The 10,036-nt window shown below is 42.7% G+C and overlaps 1 protein-coding gene across 1 annotated transcript in view; it reads left to right on the forward strand.

The window, feature by feature from the left end:
• The window catches only part of RYR2 (ryanodine receptor 2), a 535,670-nt gene that overhangs the window by 516,489 nt on the left and 9,145 nt on the right, over window positions 1–10,036 (forward strand). The window contains exons 93-97 of the mRNA XM_039850351.1: window positions 601–651; window positions 964–1,097; window positions 4,265–4,325; window positions 5,717–5,863; window positions 7,868–8,002. Of these exons, the coding sequence (XP_039706285.1) occupies window positions 601–651; window positions 964–1,097; window positions 4,265–4,325; window positions 5,717–5,863; window positions 7,868–8,002 (528 nt within the window). The remainder of the gene's footprint in view (window positions 1–600; window positions 652–963; window positions 1,098–4,264; window positions 4,326–5,716; window positions 5,864–7,867; window positions 8,003–10,036) is intronic.

A 10,036-nucleotide genomic window follows, 5' to 3' on the forward strand; every position in this document is an offset into this window, starting at 1 on the left:
ATATTCCCGCCCCTTCCGTCCCCCTTTACTGCCAACGCTCTCTCCGTTTTCACTTCTCCGGCTGCCTCCACTCCCACCATCGTGTGGGACTCTCGCGGTGCGTGAGCTTCAGGCCCAGAACGGCCGTATCTCAGAGTCGGATGCGCCAAGCTCAGGGGCGAGCCGGGAGCCCAGTCCAGGCACCACCTCCAGACAGCGCGTGGGCAGAGCCAGGCAAACGTGGCTGGGGGCAAGGGGACAGCGGGGGCGCTGACAAGCGCTGCTAATGCCGCTCGCAGAATCGACCCTAGATGAGAATTAAACTGACGACCAGGGGATGGTCCGGGTGTTTTTGAAGACTTTCCTGAGTCAGCAGAGCATGGGGCATGCGGAACGGTGGCACGCAGACACTGAGGGGCCCCCGTCACTGCGGTGGCCAGCCCGGTGGTGCGCGGAAGGTCCCTGTGCAGAAGGTCCCTGGTGGGTGTCTGGCACCGCCCAGATGCTTCCCACCCCGTCCCGTCCGAAGCTCAGCTACCTGGGCACGTTACATTTTCTAAGACACATCTCTTGATCTGCAGGATAAGGTGCTAATAGCACAAAACCTTCACATTGTGACAGCCACACGGGGAAGGCACGTCAGAGCTCTTAGCGTGGTTGCGGGCGCAAAGTGTGAGTGTGGTCGAGGTTCGCTTCATTCCGTTTCCTCCCGCGACGTCACCCCTTCACCTCGGCTCCCCCCGCCCCTTTTGCGTGCCTGCCTCTCTTCGGCCAGCAGTCTTGTTCCTCAGACCAGTATTATTTTAAATGCCATCAGTTTGCTTGACCCTGAAGCAACGTGATCGCAGATGAGCCGTGAACTAGATTCTCAAGTGAACTTGAGAATTAGACAAATGCGTAGGAAGTAGAAGCATCATCAGAGGGCCGTGTGCAGACGGAGGCGAGGCTGCGTCACGGTCCAGCCGGTGCTTCTCCCGCCCTCAGGTCATGGACAAGTACGGGGACTTCTACGGCCGGGACAGGATCAGCGAGCTGCTCGGCATGGACAAGGCCGCTCTGGACTTCAGCGACGCCCGGGAGAAGAAGAAGCCCAAGAAAGACAGCTCCCTGTCGGCCGTGTGAGTGTCTCCTCCGCTCCGTCCTGGGGCCTCGTAGGCAGGGAAGAGCATTAGCGCAGCCCGGACTGGCGGGCGCCTCGGTCTCTCGGGACGAGGGAGGCTCAGGTGCCACGATTTATTCCTCCGGGTCTTTTGAGCTGTGGGATGACTGGACTTTTTCTATTAATTTTTGAAGGTGCCTTTTTCATTATTTACATAAAGCCAAAAAAGATTATGTTTTTTATTTAATCTGCCTTTTCTTTCCTTAAATGCCACTTAAGTCAAAGTAAAACATATGCAAAACTACCACTGATGACTATGTGCTCTGGTGCTTCTTGTTTGAAAAGAAGTTTTTAAGTTTTGAAAAAAGGAACTATGTAGCCCTTTTACTGGCGATGTTCAAAGTGCATATTCTTTTATTTAACTAGCAATGACTTTGTATGTCTGGAATACAATGCTGTTGTATTGTTATTTGGAAAGTCTACTTTAAAATTAGGTATTTTTAATATTCCATTGCATGGAATAATTTAACTAGAAAAATGTAAACCAGTTGAATTCCCCTAAGATTAAATTTCCCACCCACATGCATGCACACACACAAGTGTAGTTTGAGTGTATATGCATCCATGTTATCTATTTTGCAAATTTAAGCAACTGTAAATTCGGAATAAATGTAAAGCATACGTGCTTTGAAAAGTGTAATTTTTTAAAATTGTACCCACGTAACGATTTTAAAAGAATCATAATAGTTACTTCCCTTAAAAACATGTCAGACTTTCATGTGTGTATGTATTGTCTCAGTCAATTAGGGATGCGATGATTATTTTGAAAGCATATATATTTAAGGTTCTATAAAGCAATATTACTTTGTCTTAGATAAATATTTCAGTGAGCATTAGAAAACGTATTTTGGCGGGCCTCTCTTTGGTCATGTATTTATTATGTATCTGAATACTTGTTAGAGCTACTTGGGTCTTTAAAAATGATGAATGACGTGCACCCAGTTGAAAAGTAGTTACACAAGCAAATGTATGATAGAAGCCCTGACTTTAGATCCAGAATATTTCTTGGATATTTTAAGAACGCAAATGTGGCACGTACAGACTATGTCACCGTGTATGAGGTGAAGCAAGGGACAGTCCTCAGGAACTAAGGCCGGGTGGTAGAACGTCATCTGGGATGGGGAGTGTGGAGTGAGCGGGTGGACGTTTCTGCCAACACATTCAGACCCCTGATGAGCATTGCGATGTAAACAGTGTTACTGAATTACGCACTTTCCATGGTCATATTTGTGACTCTAGAAAATAGGTTCAAAAAAATCAAAGGAAAGTTTAGACTGTTTTATTTATATGAACAAATAATTTTAAATCAGTGGAATTTTCCACTAATGATTGCAAGTTTGACCTATAGGAAAGCACCAAAAAATTAATGTGGGGTTTATTAATATCTTTAAATATGGATAATAAAATTAGATGGATAAAGATCTAGTAAATGATGTACATTACTAGGAAACATATTTACCTGGAGTGTCCCTGTATTAAAGTAGTTAGAAGGATCAAGTTTTAAAAGATTATCTAGTTCCTAAATGAATATTATCTTAATAGGAACATTGGAATACAAGGAAGATTGGTGTGTCTATTTGTGCACGCATTTATTTATCCATCAAATACATAGGGCTCGCTATGCGCACATTTAAACAGGTGGCCAGCTCACCTCCTGCGGGTAGAGCAGCCGCGGCAGCCGGGAAACTTCCCCATTCGTGTCTTCGTGGGGTTGGGGGTGCGGGGGCTCGTAACTCATAACGTCCAGCGGAACTCCTCAGCAAAAATAAATAAAAATAAATAAAGCGAATAGCTACCATGGGGAATTCAGACATCCTGATGTAAACCCTTATTTTGTTTTAGCTTGTTTTCATGAAACATAATCATGTTCTCATGCAAATTGCCCAATTATTTTTTTTTATCTTCTTCCTTTTTCATTTAAAGAAAAATTATTCTTATATCGAAACCCATTGTAAATATTCATACAACTTTAATAAAACATATTATTTAATAATGAAATTAATTATTCCTCAAAGACAACTTAATTTTCTTACAATAAAAAATTCTAGGTTGAGGTAAATTAAACCTTAACTGTTGGAGGAGGTGCGTGCTGAGATTTCAGCTTGCATGCTAATGCTAACCGCCTGTCCGAGCACTTAGAATTCGAGATGAGCCCCATTAAAAGCAATGATTAAAGAAGAAATTAAAGATCGGAATAGCAAGTCTAGAGAAGGCCTTTTGAAAATAATACTAACATCATGTTATAGTTTATTATATTTTTTCTCATACCAATTACCTGGAATATTGGAAAGGCTGACAGAGTTATCTAAATTTCTAGCCCATATCAGTGGCAAATTAAAAAAAAAATGAAAATTAAACAATATGTTTTAATATATGTGCATTTTAATCTGCAAAGATCATGCATATTTATGTTCAGATTTGTTCGTTCCACATTTATTTATTCAGACATTCAGTGTGTGGGATGCTGTGCTTGCTGCTGGCGCATTCACAGATGAGTGAGCGAGGCGTGAACACGCGCGCACACACCTGCAGCCAGGACTGCGTGGGGACCACGGGAACGGGGGCTCTGCGCAGTGCTCTGGGGGTGGGGAGGGTAAACTCCTCCCTGGGTAGAGAAGGTGAGGTGTCTGAAGACAGAAGGGAACCAAAACGAAACGAAAAGGCCCCTTCACTAGCCAGATCGGCATAGTTGTAAGATCTCTGTGGCCGTTCATGCAAGTTTTTATTAGTCGAAGTAGAAATTGCTCTGTCGGAACGTAGTCACAGATGCGCAATGCATATGGAATGTAGTCACAGATGCACAATGCATATTGGTGAGGACACTGCGCACACGTGTTCGTTAATTTAATTCCATTTCCGGGAATAACTGTCACATTCGAAGTGAGTTGACCGTACAGTTAATGTAGGAATAGTGGAAAAGACAGGACTTTTCTTAAATAACGGAAGACCAGGAGACGAAGGCGCTGATGTTTTGTGGTGTTTGTTTCCTGCTGGCAAAGCCTCACAGGGGCCTCTCTGCGCTCCCCGTGGCCCCTGGGCCAGGGCCGATGTCCCCGGGCGGGCCGGGCGGGCCGGACGCTCCGCTCAGTGTGCGTCTGTGCGAGTTCCCCGCCTCTGTCGTTGCAGGCTGAGCTCCATCGACGTGAAGTACCAGATGTGGAAGCTCGGAGTCGTCTTCACCGACAACGTAAGCCGGAGCAGCAGCCCAATCTGGCGGCGGAGTCTGGCTGGGCCCTTTCAGGGGCCCCGCAGTTAGGGGGCTCTGGGCAGGCAGCAGGGGGTTCTGGCAGGTGGGGGCTCAAGGTGGGGGCTCCAGCAGGTAAAAGTGGGGGCTCCGGCAGGTGGTGGGGGCTCCAGCTGGGGGGGGGGGCCCGCAGGTATGGTACTTAAGAAAATTGTTCAAACATCAGTCCATTTAATCAGACCACGGCTGGGAAAGACCACAGAAAAGATCATTGATCAACCCACCTCACATTCCATTTCTTTCAGTAGCTGAGAAAGTAAAGTGAAAATGTATGTACTTGAGAAAGAGAGACGGAGATGCAGACTTATGCGCATTTGCATTTAGGTTTCCCTTGGGCAATGACGCATGCACTTCGGTGTTCTGTAGATATTAAAAAAGAAAGTTCTAAATACAGAAGAAATTAAAAACATTAATTACGATAGCTTTGTTTCCTCCAAATTAAATGCATTAAATTATTGTGTTCTTTTTCAAAATCGATCCTTCTTTTACTAAAGGGCCTAAATGCCTATGAAATAAACATAGGACCCGAGTATATGAAATATAATGAAAAAAATCACCAGTTACTAAAAGCCACCAGCCGTCAAGGGCAGATGATCACATTCGACTATCCTGGCTTGCTCAAAAGCTTCCACATTTTTTATTCTTAGAATTTTCAGTTTAAATAGTTGTTATGATAAATCGTTTTTATGCTTCCATTCGATGGCCATGGCAGATTGCTGGAGGAAATCTCGGACTCGGCTGAATAGGTCGAGTACGAGTTTTGCTGCCGGCCCTCAGCCGGTCCCCTCATCGCTGCCCCTCACTTCTCTGCCACCCCCTCCCCACCCCCGTGAGGAGGAACGGGCTGTCCAGCCTACTGCTCCGGCCGCCGAGCTTGTCCACACGCACAGCAGTTAATCTCCAAGTCTCCCTCTAACGTTGGCATCGGATTCTGTAGTGGACACGAGTCCATCCTCCTAAAGACCCATGACACCCCAAATTCTCCTGCTCCCCCGTCACCCGGCCATGGGCCCAGAATGCTGGGGATCTTAGAGACCCTCCAATGAGCTCAAAACCAGGTCTCGTGAGTCTGTTTCAGAACTGTCACCCATTGATAATGTGTCCTGCGGCTAATTTCTTCTGCAGCAGTGGAAGCAACGCCCCGGGCTAAAAAGGAGCCCCGAGTACATCATTATATAGCATGCGACACACAACACTATGTAACATGCAGCGTCACGTGTTACACCCAGGAGGATACAGGGAACGGAGTGACGATAACAATGAAATCGGGGCAGCTGTGACGCTAGTCACGCGCTCGGTCCCCTGACGTGCTTGTCCCCATTTCGTCCTGACAGTCCTTCCTCTACCTTGCCTGGTACATGACCATGTCTGTTCTCGGACACTTTAACAACTTTTTTTTTGCTGCTCATCTTCTCGACATCGCTATGGGGTTCAAGACGCTGAGAACCATCTTGTCATCAGTAACTCACAATGGCAAACAGGTGAGAGCTTGTGTTTTTCTTCCCTCCTGCAAAAATTGGCAACAAGTATAATAACAAAAAACCAGACCTCAAATGACAATGTACAGTTTTAAGGGTTTTTTTTTTGAACAGAGGACTTGCACTTTTTCTCTTATAAATTATGAAGATCAGTAGTCTGAAAGTCCCTAGAACCTGCATTCAAGCCTTGGTGTACTGACTCGCTATGTGACTTTGGATAAATTATTCAACCTTTTTAAATCTCATCTTCGTCACTTTGTTAAATAAATACAATAATATCTACCTTATAAGGTGTTTGTGAAAATTAAATGCAGCCGTGCTCATGGAGGTCTTAGCACAGGCCCTGGCACACCGGGAGCTCGTGGTGTCCCGGTGGGACATTCACCCCACCGGATACTCTGGGGACCCTCCTGGCTCATAGCGTTAGCAACTCCCGGTTTACTGTAATATCTTAAAAGTGGATATTCACGTGCTCTTTCTCCACTTTTAAACTGGACAAAAAGAATAATAATGTTTTGTATTCGATAAGGTCATACTTACTTGGAGGAAAACTGGCTTAGTTCTAGGTAATCAATTTATGTTCTAAAGAGACCCAAGTGCAGTGTTAAAACTTTTGTTACCAATAAACCTCTTTTAGAAGCCTGCATTATCGATCCATTATCGATCAAGTGTCCAGGGGCCGCGTTAACAGAGCGAGTCTCGTGACCCAGCGTGTTTTGCACGGGCCCCCTCCAGAGCCTCGCGCTATGTCCGCCGTCAGCTCACGTTACCACGATTTTTGGTTTTCTAAACTTCACACTTTTCTTACATTTGTCATTTTCGTTTCCAAATCTGTGTATGACGTGCATGGCCCATGGTGGGTCCAGTGACAAAAAGTGATTCATCAGTTAGGAAATTGGTTTTAAGCTCCTAATACGTTGCAAGAGCTGGAGATGCTGAATCTATCGTGTAATGTCACACAGAAGGTCCAGCACTATTTTAACCTCTAAACTTTTGTTCCGATTATTCCTTTCGAAGTATCAGTTTTTCATTTGCAGAAATATAGAGATCTTAATAGTCCTAAGTAAACATACAGAAATTTCTAGTGGCTTTATACTTAACTTACAGAAGTAAATTAAGGCCTCTATTGAGATAACATGTTTTCTCAGGATAATTATGAAGTGCTTTTTAAAAGCCTTAACATATGAACAAAGGGATGGAGGAAGCGACATAAAAATAGTGTATTTAGAATTTCTGTGACATAACCAGAAATATATTTTTACCAACTTGGTGAAAGTCATGTTTTTAACACATACATATTCTGTAAAAGAATAGTTTGGAATTAAAGAAAGAATATAGAGAGCTGAAAAAAGACCTTTTAAACTGTGACATTTAATTTTACATTAAATGTATACTTAGACACCATTACAGTGTCTTTCATTTTGGTCATTGCTTTATATTAACAAAGCAAGACTTCTCGGGTTTACTTTTTAGTTTTATTTTTTAAATATTTATATTACATGTTATTGACAGTCGTGGATTTCCCGGTGTTAGAAGCAATATAAATTCCTATTTAGCTTTAAGATGTGGGCCCCTCTTTCTCTCATTACGAAAATGAGTTAGTTTTAATTAGGAATTAAGTAATTGAAAGGGAATAGATCTTATAAAAAGACAAATTAATGTAGCATCTATGGCCAAATATTTAGATGTTAGAAAAATGAACGTTTTAAGCTGCTTATTAATATTAGTAACATCAATTTGGATGTGAAATTAAACTAGAGTTTATTTATGTTCCAGCTATAGTATGCATTCATTAACCAATCAAGCAGTCAAGTTTTACATAAAATAGTCTCCAACTAGATAAAATAAAGAGAATATGAACACAAATTTCCCCACTGGGCAGCACAAAAGTTACGTGAGGTAAGGACCCCGTTAGCTTCGCATCGTAAATCCAGCTTTGTGCTCCTACACAGACATCATGCGTGCCTTGTATTTCTAATACTAGCTCAATGTCACATTGCTTTCCAGCTGGTATTAACCGTGGGCTTGTTAGCTGTGGTCGTGTACCTGTATACTGTTGTGGCATTCAATTTTTTCCGAAAATTCTACAATAAAAGTGAAGATGGAGATACGCCAGACATGAAATGTGACGATATGCTAACGGTAAGTTCACACGCTTTGGTCTCATGAGAATGGAAAAAAGTACGCCTGCTTCTTTAAGTAATTTGCATAGTTATTCTTTAACGGTGCACAGTAGAAAGTATGTGCCCAGTAAGAAGTTGTGTAGCTCTTTAAAGAATCAGCAGTTCTCATTTTTTGTGAAACACAAAGGACCTTTTCTGCTGGCTCGGTGACGAGCACGATTCCTGAGTCGGGCAGTGAGGACGGGAAGGTCTAACGCGGCCCCTCGCCTGTGGCCCGCATGTCCCAGGGCAGCGGTCCAGTGATTTCCCTGGGGAACGTCTCGAAGCCGTAGTCATTTGTTTGCCTTGATGACTTTAATAAAGTCCAAAATATATTTTTTTCAATTTTTTCAACATCTTTATTTTCCATACTGGTACAAATAAATCACTGAATAAGTAGCCAGTGTGGAAGGATGGATGGAGATAGAAAAATCACAGTAGACAAAGTCCTTGGTAATAATTGTCATCAGCACCAGTGAAAGTACAATGAGAAATGATGTTTGTGCAACCTCGAAGTACCTCCCTACAAGATATTTATTCAATAGAAACAGAAAACTAGTCACTCTACAGTGAAGAAACCTAGCAGGCACAGTTAATGTCACAAGTAGCAAGACAAATCTACATCAGTGGTACGTGCCCTCTCTGTCATATTCTTGCCACAAATACATAACCTCGGCTGAATCATGAGAAAACACTAGAGCTCAAATGAAGGATCTTTCTACAAAATAATTGGCCAAAACACCAAAACCAAAAACACTGAGAAACTGCCATAGATTAGAGAAGATTAAGAAAACGTGACAACTAAACGCGGCGTGGAGTCCTGGATCGGATCCTGGACCCAGAAAAGGACATCGGCGGAAAAAACTTGTGACATTCAAACAAGGTCTGTATAATAGTTAATAATGTTGTATCGATGTTGCTTTTTAGTTCTGAAGGGAACTGATGGAAACAATGTAAATGACACAGAAAAGTGTACTTAATTTATTGCCATAAAGTAGCAGTGCAAACCTGAGTTAAGCAAAAGACTTGCTTCTTTACTAAAACTGAATATTTTAAAATATAATTTTTTATTTCGGGAACTATTTTACTTTACCAAAGTAAACAAAAAAGTTTTCCTTTATCGCGTAATTTCCTCCTCAGCTCAGTGTATATAGCAGGCATTTTTCGACAGTGGGGAATTTATTTATGGCAACAAAACAAAATAACTGCCTGTGATTCAAAATCTAAGCAGCTCCAGTTTGGCCTGTGACTAGGGTCTCTGTCATGGTGTAGCTGACCTTAGGCTAGCCTCTGCTTGCTTAGGTCTCTTGTTCGACATACACGATAATGGGATATTTTGATTTACAAAATGTCTCTCTTAATAGAACCGTCAGTTTTTGCTTTTCTGTCGAGTGTCTGGCCTAAGTCACCTTCCTAGTCTCGGTTTTGAAATCAGCAGATGTTAAAGCTTTCACGTTGCTTTATCACTGTTCCCTCGCCCGCCTCCCTCGTGCTGGCACATGAGATCTTAGATTGAGAAGGGAGATTAGACCAAGTACTTACCTCTAGCTGGAAAGAGATGGCTGGCTCCTTTGCGAGACGCCTGCATAGTTGGGGTTGGTGGTAAAGTAAGTAGAAGAGACTGACATAATTATACTCAAGTTAAGCAAGAAAAATAAACATCCCAAAAGAGTAATGGGAGAGAACTAATACTATAAAGACTAGTAATGAAGACAGTTTTTGTACCATAGCATGACAGAATAGTCTAGAAATAGATTCAGATACATACGGAAATTGAAAATACGATGAAAGTGGCTTTTTAAACATGAAATGAAAAATAATTCAACGAATGGTATTGGTACCATGGACACGCACACTTGGGGAAAATAGGTAAAAATGGATATCAGCCTAGTTCTTTAAATCGCGATGAATTACGAATGGAACGAATATTTCAGTGCATTAAATAGAAACAATAAAAGATCGACAGTAACAGTCAGGTGGGGGGAGCAGATGTGACCTTCGACCTCTCCTACGA

The sequence above is a fragment of the Pteropus medius genome, unplaced genomic scaffold (genome assembly GCF_902729225.1).
Source record: "Pteropus medius unplaced genomic scaffold, Ma_sr-lr_union100, whole genome shotgun sequence".
Taxonomy (NCBI): domain Eukaryota; kingdom Metazoa; phylum Chordata; class Mammalia; order Chiroptera; family Pteropodidae; genus Pteropus; species Pteropus medius.